Source organism: Coptis chinensis, chromosome 1, assembly GCF_015680905.1.
Source record: "Coptis chinensis isolate HL-2020 chromosome 1, ASM1568090v1, whole genome shotgun sequence".
NCBI lineage: Eukaryota > Viridiplantae > Streptophyta > Magnoliopsida > Ranunculales > Ranunculaceae > Coptis > Coptis chinensis.
In genome coordinates this window covers 4,281,354-4,304,637 of record NC_141456.1, presented here as the reverse complement: position 1 = coordinate 4,304,637, position 23,284 = coordinate 4,281,354, and the positions used below count along the sequence as shown (strand labels likewise).

Sequence of the window (23,284 nt, the reverse complement as noted above, 5' to 3'; positions counted from 1 at the left end):
ATTTTAAGCCTACGCTAGTGTAACCGTTTTGCATCCACTCACTTGGGAAAAAGGTGGGGTAGAGCATGAAATACTTTTGACATAGATACAACACATCAGAAAACGGTAATATGCAAAACGGTGATCTGCCACACTTGTCCAGTTCACCTGCCATCCGTAATTGTTATACTGAGTCTATGTTTCTCAACAGTAAGAATGAAGGCACTGCAAGTTTGTCATTGATTTCGATACAACAATCTTCCTCTTTTACATGGATGGCCTTAAATCCCACATCATTTCCATGTTTACATCTGCAACAGGTGACAGACAATTTGAAATATTTCACAGGACTCAAAATTAGTTTTAGTTTCAGTATGTAAAACTCTGTATATGTCGAACTGTTGAGTATAAGTTTCCTGTGGGCTTAATCAATGGTCTTCGACCACGCTCCCTCTAAATCTCAGGTTTTGAAAAGAAAACGCCTCCACAACCTGGCCCACAACCCAAGCTCCTCTAGTTCTGGTGCATCAACACTGGGTTCCTTGAAATTGGCCATCTCACCGAGTTCTTCAAAAGCATCAACAACATTTTGAAGCCTCGCAACAAATTCAATCAAAAGTGAACTAAAAGTCGCCAAAGACAGGGCACTCGCACTTTCATATGTTTTTGATTCTTCTATAACATGTGCTTCATTATTGAAAGAGAGGCGTGAAGGCCAAGATATCTGCTTCTTGAGATTAGATTCTGGAGAAGCCCCCTGTGGTAGAGGGGAGCAAACCTCCGTAATAGGACTTGGAATGTCCCAACTTTTTGAAAATGGAGCCGATCTGAGATCAAGCACGGCTTCACTTAATGATTTGATCCCCAATACTTTTGTTTCCTCATCATTCAGGTTTATAAGGTCCTCCGGATTTTCCAGAACCTTTGGACGTGATCCAATTTCCCAATACTCCGCATTGACAAGAAGGTATGATCTTCGATCTATCTTCTTTTGCAACTCTTCAGCTGCATCGTGCACTTCCAAAAGGATGTCTCCATCACCCAGTTTCTCCATCTTCTTGACCTTTTTGCTAAGTTCACGCAACAATTTAGCACCCTCAGTACCAACCCGCTGCAGCTCACTACTAAAGACCTCTCTCCGTTCTGGTGGGGCCTGTAAGTAGAAAACTTGTGGTTGATAAATAATTCAAGCAATGGGCGTAGAAATATCAGTCATATGATCAATGGATAGAAAATGAATTGTAGTAGATGCACAATGGCATGATCAAACTTTGTACAATTCGAACTAAGCACTGGGGTTGATCTTTTTTAAATCAAGTGAGCCCAGTGATGAACATACCACTTACAGAAACATAGCTAGGTGTTCATCTTTATCAGTGAGCTAACATGATGTGAATAAATAGTCTTATTCCATCACCAATTCATCATTTCTACCCAACTTCACAAGCACCAGACAGTAAGGACTAATGACAGATTTGACTCAAAATTAGAATGATAGGCCTTGTGATTCCCTAACGAATGTCTCAGCCATATTAAAATGAACTGCATAAAATACTACCACATAACGAAGAGACTGAATGAATAGAAATCTACATGATATAATTATAATTTAATGGGGCTCTAATTTATTAAGCCATCATGCTCTGGTCCATCCTGACCGTCATGTGTTGAGGGCCAGGTAGGGTCAGGAATCAGGATGATACTACAATTGCTCAGCCCTTCCCACATATTTAAAATGGGACTACAGAGTGAGTTTAACTATTTTGAAAGTCACTGGTAAAAAAAAAAAAAAAAAAAAACTATTTTATGGCATACTTTCATGAAAAAGATGACATAATTTACTGCCCAAACAAAAAGGAAAAGATAGTGCCACGGCATACCACATATAAACACAGCCGACTTTGCTTACAACAGAAAAACTGAAATTCTGAAATCAAGATCACCTGAATTTCTGAAAGTATACAGCCATGCAAAGCCATGACCATGAACGCAGAATGCCTTAGTGCCCCGCTTACTTTGACGTAATTCTTCCAAGGATATCGAAACTTCCTATATGGACCATGTGGTGGCTCCCAGATGGCAAACCCTAACTGCACAAATGAAAATAGTTTTCAAAGCCATTTCCTTTTGTCTGGTTACTTTCGCATATTCTCCATCAGCATTCAGCAAAAATGTTCAGTTTTTTTATCGAATGAACCAAGCAGATAGCATACTAATGGAACGTACCAGAGCATCTTCTTGGCTAGTAGACTCTACAGCTGATCTGTAGCCACTGTACACTGGATCATCAGAAGCTTGATAAGTAAGAATCTTTGATGGAACCCTCTCATATTCAACACACTGTAGGTATCCATTAACGCAGCCTGCAATTAAGGTTCCATTGACATGTAACAAGTCATATATGATGATTCGTCACCGTGAGAACTCCAGTTTGTGCGTCCTCATTGGATGAATGTGTTAAGGTGTATTGTCTCAAGTTGTAATATGGTACAGATTTTAACCATAGATACATCCAATGAAAGCCATATAATAATATCTTGCTTGCATTCGGATTTTACCAAAATCAGTCAGAAAACTTAAAAAGGAAAGCCAACCTTCCAAAGAAATAGCAACTCCCATTAAATTTTTTGCAACCAAGTTATGCAGATCTTCCCCTGCCCAAATTGGGTAAATGAATATATTCACACCCAAAGCAACACCAGCACCTAGTGCAATAAGCAAAAAGCGAGTCACAGCGGTATGGATGAATTCTCTTGTCCTATAGCCAGATACCATTATGAAGCAATATGTCAATAAGAATACCCGAAACCCATATTCATATGGCTTCATTGTAGGGTACAGCTTCATGAAGGTTGCACAAAATCCTAAAAAACACAAAGACAAATGTCAAACAACACAGTAAAGAAACAAAATAAACAAATTTGTTTTTTCTATATAGCCTTTACAGTGACAAAAAAGCCTATTAATGTCGTACCTATGATAAATATACTAATCACAATAAAAACTTCTTCCCATTCTCCAGCTAATACACATAGCTCCGCTATGCCCAGAGCAAGACCGCCAGCCGACAATGTCCCCAGACCACGATTAAATCCTTTGCTAAGGGTAGCTCCTGGAGAAGCATGCATCCAATATAAACACACTTCCAATCATAAACTAAACTAAATATTTACAAAACATAATAAGAACGAACGATTCATTGAACTAGAACAAAGTGGGTCTGAGAAAGATTACAAACCAATGCTGAACTCGAAGACAACGACAACAGTAAGTATAGACCAAACTGAGTACCGAGCGAGATCCTTGAACGGTTCTTCTTTTAAGAATATAAGCAGAGATAACAAGACAAGTGCCAATCCCATTTTCGCTGAGAATATGATCTTTCGAGGATCAGCCCTACCAAGTGCCCAAGCCTTAATTGCGAAATCACACAAGTTATTCCATAAGTTTCTAATATAATCTCCCAGTGAACTTAAACATCCACTTCTCTGATCCAAACTTTCCATACTACCAAACCCGAAATCTGGATAAGGCCCCTTCTGTGAAAGGAGCCTCTCCTTACTTTTCTCTTGAAAGTTATATCTAAATGATCCCATTTTCGTAGTCATCTTTCCCTCTTCTTCTCAGTAAAACTCAATTACCTGTATCGAAACAGTGTCAAAAAATTTATAAAAATCAGATCTTTATATATAATCTAATGCTTAATGGGCATTTTTTTAAAATACAAATTCATCCAGTCCTCATCAACAATTTGAAGAATCAGCAAAATATAAGCATAACCAAAACCAGAACTGAAGCAAAACAAACAGCAATGTCAAAAGAAAATTTTTGGGATGTTTACAAGTCATTGGGCAAAACTAACCACCAGTTCTTTAAAAGTTACAAAAGTGAGTGAGAGCTAACAGTCAACAGTAAGAAGAAACAAAATTAACTAACCTTAGCTTCAGTTGAAGAACCACTTGTGTTTTTTTGGAAATTTTCATGCAGAGGAATTTTTTTAGTTTGGATTATATATAGTTTCCTCTCAAAACTAGACATAGGCTATTACTTCGTTTATGATCTCGTATAATTTTGTTATGTTTGTGGCCCCTACTATCAAATAATTTACACGTGTCGTGTTGTGGTGGTGATATTGTGATAATGTGATTTGACTAACCATGCAGCCCGACCTGTGGCCGGGCCTGCTATTTCAAAACCTATTATGTCGGTTAATTGTAGTAATATTTTCACCAGTTGTTTGAGTTATTGGACATAATAGCAAATCTGCCCGCCGGGTTTGCTATACATTTCTTGTTAAATTAGTAATAATTAGTAATAAATAATAACATACCATTATTAACACCAAGTGTAAAAAATTATCTATTTAATTATTTTTATAACGCTGTTATCAAACATAATATTCAATGAAAATAACAATAATAACATATAGATATAGAGTTCCCATTACCACATAATAAATTGTCAAATAGGAGACGTTGTTATAATATAAATCCCAGCACACAACAATGATAAATTGGATATTATCATAAACATCGTGCTAACTTCTAAGTTCACTGTATGCCTGCCAAAAGGAAAACTGGAAGAATGGAACATTTACAAAATAAATCACACAATAATTTATATCATCATTTGGCTTCCTTAGAAGTTTCAAACAGCATTACAACTTGGAGACTATTATTAGATAAAGTTCACACTGAACTCACAACCTTGTTTGTGTGTGACATGAATGATACAAAACAATTAATCAGTCAAATCATCAAGAAAATCGAGATCATCCTCATCATCACTGGCTGTATGAGTCTCCAATGGTTCGACCACGTCTTCAAACGTTAGCATATCCATGGGTCCCTTTCTTACCCCAAGATTTCTCTCTTCATTCTCATACACCTCGTCATCTGCCTCAGGTTGCTCCATCTCATTATAAAGGATCACATTTAACCAATTATTCTATCAAAGAAGTTTACCCTTACTGGTATGATTAGTAAATTAAAAAAAGTAATTGTCGGGAAAGAAGAGACTCATTTTGGTAGTACCTCATCTTCCTGCAGGGCTTCTTTTCTCTGTCTCTCTTGTCGGTCATCCAATAGGCTTTCAAACAGGACACTCTCAAAGGTGAAACCGTTGTCTGTCTTTCTTCTCAATTGGCGCTCCCTAAGATGCAAGTTGTAACGAACATAGATAAGATCACTCAAACTCCTTTGAGCTAGATGATTCGTCTTTTTCTATGGATCGCTTCGACGCATACTCGGTTATGGTCACACCCATATGATGAACATGTTTGACTTAATACTCGAACCGCTATTCGATTTGTAGCTCTAAGCAATTTATTCCATGCTGTTGCCACCATGCAGCCACAGAAAGTAAAGACACAATTACCAACAACATATCATGAAATCATCATTAATGCAGAAGCAGACGGTGCATCAAAGCTTCGAACCTGAATATATTTATGGTGACTTTGGTTCATCGAAACCCGTTACCATGGGAAGTCATGAACATCACAAGAAAGAAATGAACAAAATTGGCTCTCGTAGTGTATATCCAAGATCATTTTGGCTTGAAAGTGGGTTTCGGAATTCCAGTCATGCTCCTATTGTCATCTGCATTCTTCTTCTTGGTGGGTTGTCCTCTATATATCAAAGTAAACATCCATTAAAAGCTTATTTACGGAACTTACTCAAGTCATTGTGGCAGCTTTTAGAAATAGAAATTTGGCATTCCCAGTGGACAACTTAAACAGAGTTTACTATCACAGAGACCTAGGAAGCACGGATACGGACACGCAACATGGATACGACACGAATACGCGGACACGACATTTTTCAAAAATATAGGACACGGATACGTCATTGATACGTTTAAATAATATATATAATTGAGCATTTTTCACCAAATTCAAATTAAAATGGCAATTCTACTTCATATAATTGAAGATTTATCCATGGAGGTTTTAAAAAGAAGTTTTCTTTTTTAGTAGATTAAAATTAGTTAGTCAGGTACCACTTAATCACTTCATCTTTCTTCTCTTGCATCTCTTCTTATTTCGGATTTTATTTCATTTTTTTTTTTTGTTGAAGTTCCAAAAAAAATTTGTGAGATTAATATTCTGGCATGTCCCCCGCGTGTCGGAAATTAAAAAATTAATTAAAAAATCGGATACTCCAAATCGCATATCCGGCACGTATCGGGGCGTATCCGTGTCGGACACGGATACTTCACCCTTACAAGCATATCCATGCTTCATAGACAGAGACGACTAAAATTTTGTCAAACCTTCAGACAAACTAAGGTATCACCTTCAGCTTGTCACCAATATCATTACCATTGCTGTCTATATGAATTTGATTGATATTCATAGTGCTACGTAGGTTCCTAAACAAAGCATGCATCATAAGAAATATGGAAGAAGATTTCGACTCGATGGTCAAATTTATTAAACCATGGGAATTATGCAGTGTTGATCAAGTGGAAGGGCTAAAAGCACTCATTAGAGTCATTCCCATTTGGTCTATCATAGAATTGAGCACTAAAATTGCTAAGTAGGTGGAGTAGGGTAAGAGTATGTACCCTTTTACTGATGGTCCAAAGAACACCTTCGTATAAGGGGAGTAGTAAGTGAGCCAATGTATTTGTAATACTTCTTACCAGCAACCTTTATGTGCCTTGGATCCACGATCCCCACATTAATTTATCTCCTTTTGGTTATCAGTTATGGACTTTATATCCTTCTCTAACTGGAATGGATAACAAACACTCATATGAGGGAGATGCTTAGTTATAACAATAGTATGTCTCTTCCCAAAGGTCTATCCTAATAGTTTTACCTCAGAGAGAAATGCTTCAGGTCAGCCAATCTTATACAGGATTCCAATCACAACCGTCCGGTTACCCAGAATGGGATCTATTATCTGGTGAACCATGTGCAACGCGAGTCAAACTTATGAATGAATTAAGACATGAATATTACTCACAGATGGAAATATTTACCTCTTCCCGTTAATGGTATGCTCAGAAGGTGAGTGCCAATGGCATTGTTGGAAGGCGTAGTTTATACCATTGCTCAGTAGTGATCCAAAGACTACCGCCCATTGAAGCCGCTGACGGTCAATCACCAAATAAGACTTCATCTATAGAGGTACAAACTTAAATATATAGCAAGGTTTGGTGCGAAGAGGTTTGTTAATTACAACAATATTTCAGTTTGTCAAACAAAGAACGCCTACTCTAAATTTTAATTAAGCAATCAACTCCGTAAGGGAATTTATCCATTGGCCACATCAAGGGAAGTATAGACACCGAACTAACACATTTCATATTGTTATATTATAGTATTCGATCCGGCTTTTAATGGAAAGGCAACTCACCGTAATGTCATGGCCCTTGTTTTTAAGTGTTGCATTAGCGGACTTGTAACTCTTGTTCAAGTCTCCTAACTGTGGCACTATCTCTTCTTTAACGGAGGTGATGAATCCGTTGTTGTTGTTTTAGTGTGTTCCTGCAGAAAAGAGAAAGAATTCAGTATTTTTAGTTAATTAATTAATAAGAGGTGATGATGATGATCATACATTGTGACTATCATCAGGATAATCAGAAGATAAGAATTTCGGATTCAAGGAAATGAGCCAAGGTTTCGTCCTCGTCTTCTTCGGAAACTGTGAGAGACCTTTTGTTTTTTATTTTTATTGAAGTGGGGTGTTTCACGAAGGGTAGGGTTATTTTTTTATTAGATAATTACTAAAATAGCCCATGCATAATGAAATAACGGGCGTAGAATTGAAATAACCGGACGTAGTTTTATTTTATTTTTTTTCAACCAATATGAAAATACAATTTTGATTTATATTAAATTAGAGAAGACACTAAATTCAGGGCTATTTTGATAAAAAGGTAAGTAATTATTTTTCAAGTAGGGACCATTTTAAAAACTTTGCTGATGTGGCTCATTATGAACATCCTGGAAGAACCGATATTAATGTAAGTAGGATTGTTTGACATGGTGACAATGATAGGATAGTACTGTGTGAAGAATAATTGAAGGCCCCCTGCTTATCTTGAAAATTGTGATCCGTGAGATAGGTATCATCTAATGGTTCAGATTACGAGAAGATGGAAAGAACAATCAGTTGAAGTGGGGTGCTCGTAACGATGATGAATTGCATCAGTTTGGGTTGGATTAATGGAAAAGGTTTCTGTAAAATCTGAAAAGATGTAAACACAACCATTAGAAATGATGCCTATCTCACGGTTAGAAAATTGAGTCAAAGTTGAGTTAAAAATTTTGCTACGGCACCTTACAGGATTCCATTTCGTGTTGGCATACTAAAAAATAAAAGATTTATTATAAATTTGTCGACCAAAAAAATATATTTTGTGTTCGGCATCCCAAATACATCAAGTTAACTTATCCTCTTATAGCCTTCTTCCCCCCACTTTACTCTCTACATTTAAAACTCACGAGTCATAACTAAAACAGTCATAAATCCTAAAAACTATACCCTAAGTACTAAACTATTTATAAAACTCATAATTCATAACTAAACCAGTCCTAAACCCTAAAAACTATACCCTAAGTCCTAAAATGCTTTTAAAACTCACGAGTCATAACTAAATCAATCCTAAACTCTAAAAATTATACCCTAAGTCCTAAACTTAGGAGTATAAAAAAAAAACCGTTGACCTATCATCCACTAGGATACCCGATCTTCACCCGCCACCCAAACCCGCACCGACTCAAAAAAGACCCGCCCCGCTCTGCCACCGTTTTTACGCAGTCGGGCTATGGGTGTAAGTTTTATGCTCAAACCCGACCCGTCAAGCCGCCCGATCCGCACTGTGTCAAAAGTCGTTGACCGGCACAATTTCAAGACTCTAACTCTAATATTTTTGTATTTTGTTTATATTTTCTTTTAACTTTTGTAGGAATTTGAGAAATATGAATACAAACTTATGAGTTCAACATCAATTTAACATATTCAAGTTTGAACATTAGGCAAATATCAAAAGTTCAAATTCAACTTTCAAATTTTGGAGAAGATGAATCATTCATCCTTGTATTAATTTCGAATTCTTTTAATTTATATTTTATTAGTTTTGTAACATAGATCCTCGTTCTCATCTTTATTTTATATGTTATGGAAAATAATCAATTTACAAATGGTAAATCACGAGAAAAAAATTTCAAATTTACAGATATGGTTTTGGGTTCAAGTTCAAGTTTTTTTTATTTTTGTTTATTTTTTATTGATTGATTCCATTTTTTTTTTCTTTATATTGTGAATTGGAAATATATTACTTGCAGAATTAGAAAGTTTTTTTTTTTGGTGAAATTGGGTTAAAATGATAATTCCACGCCCACCCGGATGATGACCAAAACCCGCATTATAAGCCCAATCTAACGGTGATGTGATCTTAAGACATGACACTTCAACCTGTCCCGCCCCGCCCCGTCGGGGACCACTGGATTTGTATCCCCTAGACCCGCTCCATCCCGACCCATCACTATTTGACCCGCGATTGACTCGGCCCGCCCCGTATTACACCCCTACCTAAACTACTTAATCAAACATAATCAAACAAATAGTTAGATTTAGTCAGAGGCTAAGTGCCTAATACTAACTCCAACGGTAAATCTAATTGCCATATATGCGGCAACTAACCTCCAACCATGCGACAAATTTCCATTCTGCTAACCTCGAACACGTTAAATAGTTATAATTGTTGTCAAATATGCGGCCAGTTTTGGCAATAGAACAAACTGGTCGCACTCCACATGAGTGTGAGACTCTCAACCTCCATATCACCTAGAATGTGACCTCCAAAAACAAAACCAAACTCCCCTATTTCTCCAATTACGAGTGTGGGCATCCATTTGGTTGGAGACGAGATTGCTATATAGTTATCTTTATTTGCATAAATTTGGGGGAATAGCATCCAAGTACGGCTACATTTGGAGTTAGTCTAAGAGGAAATCGTCTCAAATCATGGAGCTCGATCTACTTGTAACCCTACTGCCCCATGTTAGGCAATCCTAAGTGGCCCAAGTGGTAGATCGATAGGGAGACAATTTGGTGGTCATTTACACTACAAGCATGGTGAGACTGTGAGAGCGGCCCATATTATCTAGGCTTGGTTACCTTAAGAAATGATAATGATAACAACAAGATAAACGAGGATCACATCCCACTCATACCAACGCCATACATGCAACGAGGAAAAAGAGTATGAATCTTAAGACATCTTGTTTATATGTTCCTTAAGTTTTCCAACATAATAATTCATGAGATTACAGGTGTATAATGTGCACAACTTGTGGTTGCTTAGAACTGAATTCACTTCCTTTTGCATCAATTCATTGATTAGTTTGATTACTTGATGCTTCATTGTTCAAAATTAAATTAGAGATTCTGTTCCGGAGACTAGTTGATCCACTTTATGGACTTGATAAACAATCAGAAGAAATCATGGAAAGACTGATTTTTGTGAAGTTATTTTATATACGCCTCACTATCAAGGCAATACCATCTCATGGACAGCGAAATTTGATTGTGATTTCAGATTCCGGTCAATTAGTTCATATCTTGGATCCAATTTATTACTCAACCACAGGTCATTAAGAAAAGATTAGTGTAATAGTCGGACATATCATCATGCAATTTTAGATTCAGCATGCAAAAGCATGTGAATTATCTCTCATACTCTCCCATGTTGTAATCAAACTCCCGAGTCCCCAGACCAAGGATCCATCTTCATCGTTACAATAAAGTGCATGTCTGGCTAGAAATAGAACCTAACAAACTTGGACATTGTTTACATTAGGCAAGTCCAAGCCCAACATAACCCACTCAACGGACTTGTGTGAAAAACATGCAGCATGCATGTAGCAACTCACACAGTCACACCCAAACAATGCAGACTTCATTTCTCTTCATAAACCCAAATAAATCACCCAACCTTCTCCATAGCTTCTTTTGCCCACAAATAACTCAAATCCCCATTTCATACTCCATGGCTTCTCTTTCCATTAATTTAATCACATTGCCAATCTTCTTGTACATTTTTCTTCAGTGTTCACTTGCCTTACTGGATCAACAGTCCAATGTGACCCCATCACCGGATGTCGACATGGCTGATTGTGGAACGAGGCTTCTACCGCTTGCTCAATGTGCACCATTTATTCAAGGATCTGTCTCTTTGCCGCCACAGTCATGTTGTCACAATCTCATTGAGCTCTACGATCTGCAACCAATTTGTCTTTGCATTTTGCTCAATGAGAGTCCTGTGACCACTTTTCCTATAAACAGAACACTTGCTTTGAAATTGCCCGCTATTTGTAAACTTGAAGCTAGCACATCCTCCTGCCCAGGTAATTTCGACTCCATACAGATTGTCGACATTTGGTCTATTTGGCAAAGGCTTTAGAACAAAGCCCAAGTAAGCATTTGAAGTCGTAGTCCAAGAGGGTCCAGCCATGAGTCCATAATGCAACATTGATTTACACATTTACACATGGTCGTTTTCTGTTCTTAACAGGTCTAGTTTTGACTCCTGGCTCGCCTGAATCAAATATTTTCAATGGTAGCAATGCAAACACTTCATCTCTTGGAGGTTTGATCCTACATTTTTCCTTCTCAAAATTTTGACAGGAAAAAATTATTCGTAACAATGTTTATTTTGACGGTATACTCATTGATCCGATGGATCCTACCTCCTCAACTCCCTCAAGTGTAACGTTGAAGTAGACTTTCCATTAAAAATGCCTAATAATTAATATGTTGTTAATGAAATTTCAGTTTCTTCATCTGCATTGGCACCAAAAATGAATCTGGGAGTTGGTCTGGGAAGGAGTGCTAGTACAAAACTGAAGTTTGAGGCGCCTATGCTTGCTCATGCTATCACAGCTTCTCTATTGATGCAAGTTCTCTATCTCTTCAAGTAGAACCGTGACCATGTATGGTTGAATAATAATTAACTTTTTCGAATTCACTGTTCATGTAATTCACTAAATTCCTATTGCAAATCTTTTTTTCTTTTTCGTTCTTCTGACTATAATTTGCTTTGCTCCAAGACTGCATCAGTGAATTGATTGTGCAGTTGTGCACAGAGATACAGTTCTGGGGGTACAGTGACGCACTGTATAATGGTAATTTTTTGTAATTTTAACTGGTGTCACTATTCCCATCTTATTTAGGAAATAAGATAAAGCAAATGCAATCCACATTCTTTGAAATGACGATAACAATTCTACTAACACAAACAATATTAGTAGGGGGGGGGCCATCTTATTTAGGAAATAAGATAAAGCAAATGCAATCCACATTCTTTGAAATGACGATAACAATTCTACTAACACAAACAATATTAGTAGGGGGGGGGGCCAGATGAACTACCATATGAACTACCGTAATGCATTATCAACAAGTTTGCCATTCCTACAATCCTACCACCGGATTCTGACAAGCTGACCCACCAACTTCATAACACTATGAAACCAAGATGCAATTGCCTCTAGGAAAACTTACAATACAATAAACAGAAAGAGCTTACACATGTACAAAATGATGAAACGACAATCAAAACCATGCCACCCAAAACAGAGAAATAAGAAATTTCATTGGAACAAATGGGAAGGAAAATTTATTAAATATAAATATTCCCAACACATTTTACAAGAAAACAAAAAGGAAGAGCAAACTCAAAATTGGTGCCCAGATCTGGATAAGTAGCTCTAAAGCTCTGATCGGGGGCTCTAATTACATAATGATACAGCATTGTACAACAGCAACCCCTAAGAGGATGACCGGGTTAATTGGATCAGGATTTTTCTATGAACATCTTCTGTGAAACTAGGGAGTCAGGGAATCATCAAGGAATTAAGACAACAAGTCACTAACAAGGGCTGCACTCAACGGATGACTCAATACAGGGAAGATTTTTCCCTGCAGTACCAATGTTCCCATCCCAGGAAAGAACAAACACTTTTAAAAAATTGAAGATAACGAGTCAAACCTAAAAGGCACTATCTGGACAGGACCAAACCTGTAAGAGGGGGTATAGACACACCAAGAAGAGAATCGCCTTTGATACTTGCAGCTTTCATGATCAAATTTCCGTGAATTAGGTGCCAAAAATCTTTGATGGTCAGGGGATGGTTCCATGTCCTCTCTGCTGCTGCTGCTGCTACCATCCGAATGTTGCTTCAAACCAGAGCTCCCTCTCCTATGCAACCTCTCTCCATTCCGTCCTCTTTTCCTTGATGTCTTCCATCTCAACTGAGCAAGGTAAGTATCTTTTGCAATGTTGGGAACAGCAGCTATTCCCTTTCCAAAATCATTTACCGTCTCAAGATTAGGAGCAGTATGTTTAACTACAATTTCCTCTTTCTTCGATGAAACAAAATCCGCGAAACTGCTGCCAATTTGTCTGTTATTAGATAGCTCCAGTTGAATCGAATGGCCAATTTCCACACAGGATTTACCTCCACCTTGCACAGCTTCAATGTTTGCTAAAATTGAGCTCACAAGATCCATCCTACCTTCTATAAAATTCCACTTCTCACACAACCAATCCTGGGAACGCCTCAAGTCATTGCAACAAAAGATTGACAATTTCTTTTCTCCTGCAAGTGCACCATTTGGTAAGTGACTACTTAAAATGACAAATGTAGAAGAAGATAATATGCAGGAATAAATGTCAAGAGATATTACCATAGAACTACATTCAAAATATAAACAAATAAGCAATTTGCAATTCAAAAGTATGATCATTGTCAAATCGTATATCGTATCATATATCGTTTTCTATTTTTTGCATATCGTATCGTGTATCGTAAGATACGGTATTTTTAAAATTAATTATAAAAAATCTGTATATGTAAGTTGTTTGAATATATATATATATATATATAAGCAATAAATTCATACTTTGCAGAAAAGGGTATTAAGGATTGAAGAGTTATCATAGTTTTATGTGTTTGTGCATGTGTATGTAAGTTTTGAATATATATGGTACGATACACTCCCTTATAGTGTGATACATAAGACTTTCGATACACTAGTGTGATACGTATCGATTTGGATAGCCCTACCCTCTAAAGGCATGCATTGCATATTTGCATTTACATAAATATTAAACTTCTCTAGTATTACTAGAATTTTCAAATTCAAAGGAACCAGCTATCATAAAGAGTTGATTTTGATTACAACCTCAGAATCTCAAATCTCATTTGAAAACAGGATTAGCAGTTTCAAGAAATTTCAGTGCAAGGCACATTCTCATACCTGGAAAGTAAACAAGCATTTTGCCGTCCGCTTCCTTGCGAACCACAATGCCTTCCCACCATCCATCATGCCAACATGCATCCACAGGGCTTCCAACATCTACAAACCCCAAAGAACCGCCGTCTTTGTTGGGCAGTGGAAATGGACGAACAGTAGTTCTGCCAGTTAAATGAATGCCCAACTCATCAGGTACTGCAATCCTTGATGCCAAAACCCATTCCTGCAGATTGACCATTCAAAGAATAATCAAATTAGAAATGAGACAAAACAAGATTTGGCTAGAACAAAGCTAATTTATTTCTGTTGTTACTTCTGGGAAATAAGAAAAAGTATTGAGACATGGCAATTAAAGTACATTACCTCCACATTTTTAGAATCATCCTCTGCATCTTTAATATCTTGATATCTCACCTTCACCTTCTCTTTGCTTCTCTTTATGACCACTGCTCTGAACCAACACCCCCTAATTCCACTATCTTGGGAGAGCACTTCAACATGACAGTTCACAGCAAAATATCGTTGAGATGTACTTTGTTTCAACTCTTTTCTCGACCCAGCAAGTATAGTTGGGTTCCAAAAGACCACGCATTTCAACTCTGGCACAGTTAACTAAACCATTGCAAAACTTCTGCACACCCAGATGAGCTGCAACCATAGCATCATTCTTATCATTTAAATGTTGGTCAATGTCCTTGCTATTAGACCGACGGTGCTTCTTTTTGGTTCTGCTCTTCGAGGCATCCTCATCATTATCATCACAATCATGTAATTCCATATTATCATCAAATGGCTTATAATCCAAGGGTGTAGAAGCAGTCGTGGTGTACATGCATCGGAGTATTTCTTGTTTCCAATAACCTTGGACCTGGGTAATGTCAAAATCCTTAATTTCATCATTGTCAAACTGCCGGTGGCACAAGAATGGTTCCCAGAGAGAGCATTTGGCCACATTCAGGTACTTCTCGAAATGCTGAGGGCTGAGAACCGTCGCCAATCCATCTATGCATTCAACGCTAAGATCTTGAAGACAAAGAGAAAAGAAAATCTCTCTGTCATTATAATCGGGAGGTAAAATAATACCAACCTCATCAATTTTGTGAAACCATCGTACCACAACCATTTTGTTGCTTCTGGAGTCCTCATACAGGTCTTCCAAATAGGCAACAAGTCTTTTATTCTCTTCAGCCAAAACATATACAAAGTCATGGACCTGAAATATAAAACCATTTGTTAAAACATGTCAGTCAAAATTCAAATAGATAGGGAAGCACTGAATAAAGATTCAGTGCAAATGATTCAAAAAGAAATAAAGAAGCTAAAATACAACAATGGAGAAGAGGACTCACTGAAATTGTAATTCCGTTACGGCAAAAGGAGCGATAGTGCTTCCGGCGTTTCCGGCATGTCCAAGAAGAACCTAACCACAAAAAAGCTTTAGACTGGACTCCCAGGTTCCTTATACGAGAATCCTGAATAGACATCATTGGGGAGAAAAAAAATCAGTATCCCTGTCACAAGAAACAATTCTTAATAGTAAAAAATTATACTGCCAATATGACCTCTAATACGCACAATACCAACCTTTAAAGTTGCATTGAAACCTTCATTGTCAAAGAATCTACCGACATGTTGAAAGGACCCACGGGGGGATGAATCTGAAGCATTAACAATAACAAAAAAAAAATTACTTACACTGCAAAAATGAATATAGTAAAATAAACCCACCACCACAATGTAATCAAGCCAAAAATAAAATCAAAATCTGTATATAACTTTGTGAAAAAGCCCAAAATGTCTGCGACAGAACACTCACATGCAGAGCCAATACACCCAACTACTCGACAGGGTGAGAAGTATGAAAATGGGGGATGAGAGAACAAAAAAAATCCAAAGGACACCCACATAATGCCTATCATGGACTTCTACTTTGTGAAAAAAAAAAGGTCGCCGCAAGAAAAACATGGTAGTTATAAGATGGAGGGCTATTGACCTTGACATAGCAGGTAACGAATTCAGTTACTCTCAGCCAGCTGCAATAAGTGGCTTATTATTATGCCTGCAGCCGATCATGTAGTTAGTTTCTAATACGAAAAATCACCACAGCTAGAAAAGAGAGACAAGGCACAATATGCAGAAGTTTTAAACTATTTGGGGTATGTAATAAAGTTGTAACATATATGTGATCTTAAACGAAAAAATCTATCGATTAAATAGATCTGAACTCAATCATATTATAACATAAAATTTTATAATTCCAAATTTTGTGCAAATTCTATTTCTTCCCACAAACCAAAGAAACCGTCTTGGTCGATTATGTTAAGATTATCCTGGAGGTTATATCTTAAAACAACCCAGATCAGATAAACTCCTGAAGAGAATTTCAGATCCCATGTTAACAGCGCAATAAATATGGACCTTTTTATGTTACCATCCATCCTACCTGGTTACACCCTGATTTCCTAAATTAAAAACTTCTCCTTCCTAAAAATTTGAGTAATCTAAGCCATGTCTATCAAAAGAAAATTTGAAATTCTTTCTTCTGAATAAGAGAGAGAAAAGAAGCAATCTTATGAGATCTATAAATCAGAAGTTATCATTTTCTAGATAGCCCCTGATAGCATCATCCATGAACAGATCTACCCAAATTTTCCTAAAAACTAAAACAGCTGCCCCTCCCTCTACCCCTCCATCCTCCATCCTCCATCTAATAACTTGATTATTCCTGGTCAAATGAAGATTCAAAACACTTTGACTAGGAAAAATTGTTTAAAGATGATAAATTTGACAGAAAATCCATCAAATAGATTGAAAATGGATGAAAAAACTTCCATTTTTCAGGTATAGACTTTAACAATAGCAAAACTATAAACTAGATTCTCAATCTAACATAAACCAAACACAAAAACGTTGCCAAAAGAGAATCACAGACGTAGAACAAGACAAAAGACACAGATGTAACAAAATTTAGACTCTCCAATCTCACCGAGGCTTATCCAAAATAAGATAAATTCAAACCAGAATACAAAAACCCATTGCAAAACAAAGCTTGTGAAGAGACTGAAAAATTTCCACACAGAAGAGAGAAGAGAGAAGAGAGAAGGGGAGGTAGAGAGGAGAAGAAAAGCATACGTACCTGAAACAACAGAAGATAACCAATCGAGAACTTCTCTTCTAGACTTCAATTTAACATTCTGTGGAGCAACAAAAGAAGAAACAACAGGATTTGAGGATGGGTCTGTTGTGTTCACATCTTCGTCGTCTTCAGAATGAGCAAAGTGATAAAACATATGTCTAATACTTCTTTCTTTTCCAATAACAGCCAGATCTGAAGCTTTCCCATCTCTTCTTTTCAAATAATAATTCACTTCTCTTTTCCCTTTCTCATTAGATACAATCACCTCTTCCCACCCTACATACAACCATGTTGTTGTTTCCATTTTTCCTTCTCTCTTCTTTCAAAAGGAAGAGAAGGTTTTTAATGGCGAGAACTTTTTTTTTATTGTGTGGTCTGTTTTTTTAAATATTGTTTTGGTTTTTATATGAGAGAAAAAAAATGAAAACCTAATGAGAAGGAGGGAAGAACGAATGAACGAATGAAGGGATAAGATGTGTGTAGAAATCAACGGCGTAGATTTCGTCCACGACGATCATGCCTATGTGACTCTTTTATAGGAAGTTACGAACGAGGGTTCTCTTTCTATAATATTTTTCATTTTTAATTACGGTATTGCCACTGTTTGTTTTGATTTTCCAAAAATGCCCTTGTCTGTATGTTGAGTTTAATTAACCCTAAAAATGTCTCAGCAAAATTTTCACTCTTCCTGAGTTCGAAATTTCAAAACTAACTAATGAAAACACTTGGCGGTAAAAGGCTTATTATTATGACGAACACAATGCACATTTCAAAATTTTGTATCTTTTTGCAACTTCAACAAATTAAGCAACATGAATTGTTGGTCAATTTGTTGTGACAAATCCCAATTATTCAACCTTGTACATTACAGTTTTTTTTTAAAATGTATATTATTCGATATCTAAATAAATCATACAAATGATTTAGAGGTTAAACGATGTTATATTTTATTTTATTTTATTAGTTTATCTCTTTCATTATATAGGATAAGTTTAGTGAAAAATAAAAATGCAAATTATTCATAAGTCTCATGGTGCTCGGTTATGACAAACATTATAAAAAAAATATATATACATTTTGACAAATTATTTTACCAACATATTTTTTTTTTTTTTTTTACAAAATATATTTTATTTTTTTGTTGGCAAGCATATACGTTTTTAATGAGATCAATAACTCGGTAATACTGGTGAAATTTGATCCCCAAACTTCTTATACTATCACCCGAGAATTTTACCAACTAAGATAGCTAATACTTGAATATGCTATTTATTTTCACAAGAAAAAAATATAGCCTTTTGTAAAAATATTTGTAAAATATTTTAAGTAAATATGAGTCTAAAATAAGAAATTGAAACATATTCATAATCAAATCCTTTTTCATCAATTAAAACCTTGTAATGCACATGTTTTTAAATACTAACAATGCTCCTTGAATGTGGGCTGAAATATCATCAAAGTGGTTACTGTATGGACTAATTTCACCTTGTTTTTTCACTATTAGTATATGATCCTCTATTACTCTATTGTTTATTAGCCATAATCTAATCATTGTACCGATAAATAAACAATTTCAAAAAAAAATATTATGTAATTGCGAATAAGTTAGCAATTAATACGATTGATTAGAGCGTCCTCTTTTTAGATCACGCAAGAGTTGGAACAGTAAACACGTGTGCTAGTATGTTACTTGAATAAAAACACGACCAGAGCAAATGTTTTAAGTTAAATTAGTGAAGTCGTGAAGATGGGGAAAATGTTGACACCTCTCGAGGTATCAAGTCAATAACCACTGTTGTAAAATCTAGTGATATGCATATGGGAGTGACAGTTTGATCTCAAGCGGGCCGTTTAAGCTCCAATAATACGCTCGCACTTCACTTCATTTGGCATCCAAAAGGGCCCCATCCAAAATTCCTAACATATAGTTTATGCATTTTTTCTTAGATGGGCTATTTTATGCGTTTTCATAAATAAATTAAAAAAAAAAAAAAAAAACCACAAACGTGTTTGTCTAGAATTACAATATATAATCCAACTAGAAAAAAATACATAAATGGATAACAAACAATATATTATATCAAATATTGATAATTTTTTTTATAGCAAATTTTGGTACCAAAGTGTGACTACTTTTGCAACATTAGTTCTGTCTATTTTTTTTCACACGTGGCACGCTATCATTTTTTTTTTCTATAATTATTTTCCTATCAGAAACTTGCCATGTGGTATGCCAACACAAATCAAATGCACCAAACAAATCTAACATATGTCAAAATATGGAAAATCAAATAAATTAGAGAGACCAGTCGGAATAATCAAACACACTATCGAAAGCCAAAAATTCGCCAATAAAACTATCATTCTATCACCACCGATTCCAAATTATCACATTTTTCATTACTTGAATTAACTTAAGAACAAACCAACCATTTTGTCGCAGTGAAAGGCTACATTCATGATTCCTTAAATTCATCGGTGTTGAAGTGTTACTTGCAACAATCAATTAAGAACCAGCAGCAAACGCACTAAAAGATTTAAAGACACTGAGAGATTGTTGATAATTCTTTTTAATCACTTATTTTAATTTTCTCTCTCTGTCTAAATAGCTCCTTTTAATTGACAATAAAAATAGGAAGTGGGTTTCCCCTAACATCTAGAAATTGTTGCCTCAAACTTCAAAGTGGTGCAAGGTGGCATGGGAGAGAAAAAAAAGTTGTGTTGATGAATGGCAGGATTGGCAACACGAATTCAACTTATACATCCCTGTTGTGTGTTGGTGTACTGGATCATGCCTTTGTTGGTGTGAGGGAGATATAGAGCACTTGATTCATACACCACGGGGGAGTCCTTGATTTATCTTGCATCCGAATTGTAACCCCCATATGCCACATAAGAAATAGACAATTAGCCATGTAGAAAAATAATAGGAGCAAAAAAGAAAATGACATGCCACATGTGAAAAAAATGAACGGAATGCAAACATAAGCCAACGTTACAAAATGTGTTACACTTCCTTACCCAACTTTTTTAAAAAACGTTTATACACGAATATTTGATTTCGTGTATACAATTTTTGGAAACGCTCGTCTCATACAATCATACAACTTAGTATCTAACATCGATCTAGCTGGAGTGTTGCGCCATTGTAACTTACACTCATCAAGTTCATCTCTACATCTCTCAATAAAACCCAAAAATACAAGATGTATACATTATCACCGCCTACATTGTTCATACAATTTCAATACAAATTTTTTATTTTATATGGTTGTATTTTTTTTTAAATATATATTTCCTTCAATTAAGTATTGAAGATTATATTAAATTTCTCATTCTCATTGGATTATTTATGAAGTCCCAATCAATATTTGAACAAAATGATCTACATCACCACCATTATTCTGCCAACATTATTTTAAATGGCGTTCATAAAAAAATATCAGTCTCTAGTTTTAACTTCAACTATGGTGGATAGTTTTTATTTTGTACAGTATGCCACATTTTCATGTTGTCCACTTTTGCAGAGCAATAATAACAAATTTTTTACAATAAAACTATTTGTTAATTTTGAATAATGCCTCCTAATACAGTACTAGATCGAAAAAAATTCATGCAAAATCAAATTCTGATGTCAAAAGTAAAATGTTCTTTTTTTTTTTCTTTTTTCTTTTTTCTTTTTCCTTTCGATATTCAACTTCCGTTATCACTTAAACTCTAAAAAAAAAGGTGTTACATAATTCTGCAACCAACTCTTTAAAATAAAACATGCTCGGCGCTACATAATTCTACACTGAGATGCTTTCTCATTTTTTTTTTATTTTAACTTGAGATGCTTTCTCTTGATCACAAGTTCACAACTCTATATTTTAAATTTTTAGTTAGTTTTTGTATTTAAATATTTAAATTTGATATTAAAATATTGTTTATTTCAATTGAAAATGAAAGATCTCGAATAAAGCCGAAAAAGATGAAGTCAGGCAAAAGAAATGGATCTATTTGACAGCTAAGCCGACCCCTTAATTTAAGCATTTTCTGGAGGCGGGGACCTTGAAATGCAGTTAGCCTGATGAGCACGTCATCCGTATTAAAACGCGTGGAATCTTTTAAAGGAATATGTTTTCGGATATTTGACCGACACCTTTATAACGTCACCTATCTCACTGGATATAGCCGGTCATTATGACACAGTTGATCTTTACCCCGTATTCACGGATCCCTCCTCAATTCAGTTTGGTATTTGTTACTGCCGGACTCCAATTTGTGTTGGGCGGACTCCCACAAAAAAAAAACGATTATTACAAATATGTCATTGGTCTCAAAAAATTTAAAAAAAAATAATTATTACAAATATGTCATTGATTCCCAAAAATCGAAACGCCAAAAACCTCAAATTTAAAGTCCCAAAACGATTGCCAGGTCGTTTGGGACTAAGTCCCAAACGATTTAGCCACACCGCTTTGAAATAAGTCATCGTTTGAGACTTAGTCCAAAACGACTCGCCACACCGGTTAAGAGCCCAAAACATAACTTTGAATTTTTTCAAAAAGTTCAAATCCCAAACCACATGGGCCCGATGCGGGTCGAGTCTAAAACGATGTGGCCATGTCGTTTGGGATTTGACTTATAAAAAATGGTCACACCGCTTGAACTTAGAAAAATCTCCAACGATATGACCACACCGTTTGGACTAAGTCTCCAACGATATGGTCACACCATTTGACTTAGTTCAAAACGATGTGTCATGTCATTGGGATTTGAACTTTGAAAAAATTCAAAGTTTTGTTTTTTGTCTTTCTTGACCGGTGTGGCGGTCGTTTAGACTAAGTCCCAAAACGTGGCCAAGTCGTTTGGGACTTAATCCAAACGACTGGCCAAATCGTTTAAGTTTGGGTTTCGAATTCAATTTTTTAAAGACCAATGGCATACTTGTAATAATTGTGTTTTTTTTAGATTTTTTTGAAACTAATGGTATACTTGTAATAATTTTTTTTTTGTGGGAGTCCGCCCAACACAAATTGGGGTCCGGCAGTAATAGGACCCTTCAGTTTTAATTTTCTATTTTCTTTGTCATTTCACTCATTTGTTGTCTTTTGAAATTTTCACTTTCGATTTATAGGTTAAGTATGTTTATCTCACGTATCATCTAATGTTTGTGTAATCATTTGTGCATTTTCTTTGTGGACAATGCTCATACAACTTGCACTACTGCCACTATAAGAGCATCTTTAGCAGTGATATCAACCTAGCATCAAACACCAAAAAATTTGGTGTTTTATGTTTTTTCAACTTCAGGAGAGCTACATGTTGATGAAAATACCAAACCAAACACCAAATCGACCAATATTTGGTTCAGATTTGGTGCTGTATCAAATCACTTTCGCGGTTGTAAGAACACCGCGCGGTTTTAGGAAAACCGCGTGGACTTGGACTGCTAAATGGGCTTCTATGACGCGGTTTTAGGAAAACCGCGTGCTCTCGATTACAACAACGGCCAAAAAACGGCTATATCTTTTTAACCCTATAAATTGAAACACTCACCCCATATTTTTACACTCACTTCTTTTCTCTACTCTCTACTATTTACTATCTATTCTTAAAAAAACAATGAGTCAAAAATCAAAATCAATAGGGGCTTCATGGATACAAGAAGAAGATATTGCTCTCACCAATAGTTAGCTACAAGATAGTCAAGATGGTGTAGTAGGAAATGAGCAAAAGTCGAACGATTTTTGGGCTAGAATTCTAAATGCATTTTATGCAAATTTAGGAAGAATGACCGAACGCAACTTGACGGGTATGAAACACCGTTGGTCTATTATTCAAGCTAATATCAACAAGTTCCATGCTATTCTTTCTAAAATTCAAACATCTCCTCCAAGTGGCTATAATGACA

The 23,284-nt window shown here is 36.0% G+C and overlaps 3 protein-coding genes across 3 annotated transcripts; 1 reads left to right on the top strand and 2 right to left on the bottom strand.

Annotated features, from left to right (window-relative positions):
• Nucleotides 1-196: 196 nt before the first annotated feature.
• Nucleotides 197-4,046, bottom strand: LOC147521464 (aluminum-activated malate transporter 9-like). The gene is made up of 7 exons (XM_086568251.1): nt 3,916-4,046; nt 3,218-3,620; nt 2,954-3,091; nt 2,574-2,843; nt 2,206-2,342; nt 1,923-2,069; nt 197-1,132 (listed from the first exon to the last, which is right to left on the bottom strand). The coding sequence occupies exons 2-7, from the start codon at nt 3,585-3,587 to the stop codon at nt 440-442; spliced, it is 1,755 nt and encodes a 584-aa protein (XP_086424377.1). The 5' UTR covers nt 3,588-3,620; nt 3,916-4,046; the 3' UTR covers nt 197-439.
• Nucleotides 4,047-10,983: 6,937 nt separating this feature from the next.
• On the top strand, nt 10,984-11,914 carry LOC147521463 (non-specific lipid transfer protein GPI-anchored 10-like). The gene is made up of 3 exons (XM_086565749.1): nt 10,984-11,341; nt 11,509-11,583; nt 11,769-11,914. Exons 1-3 carry the CDS (start codon nt 10,984-10,986, stop codon nt 11,912-11,914), a joined length of 579 nt encoding a protein of 192 aa, XP_086421875.1.
• A 675-nt stretch (nt 11,915-12,589) lies between these two features.
• On the bottom strand, nt 12,590-17,789 carry LOC147521462 (Agenet and bromo-adjacent homology (BAH) domain-containing protein). Its single transcript, XM_086568142.1, is given in 8 exon segments — nt 12,590-13,057; nt 13,059-13,594; nt 14,256-14,475; nt 14,616-14,814; nt 14,816-15,465; nt 15,602-15,724; nt 15,837-15,910; nt 17,389-17,789. Coding segments are annotated over 8 exon segments (2,169 nt in total). The 5' UTR covers nt 17,693-17,789; the 3' UTR covers nt 12,590-12,994.
• Nucleotides 17,790-23,284: the final 5,495 nt, after the last annotated feature.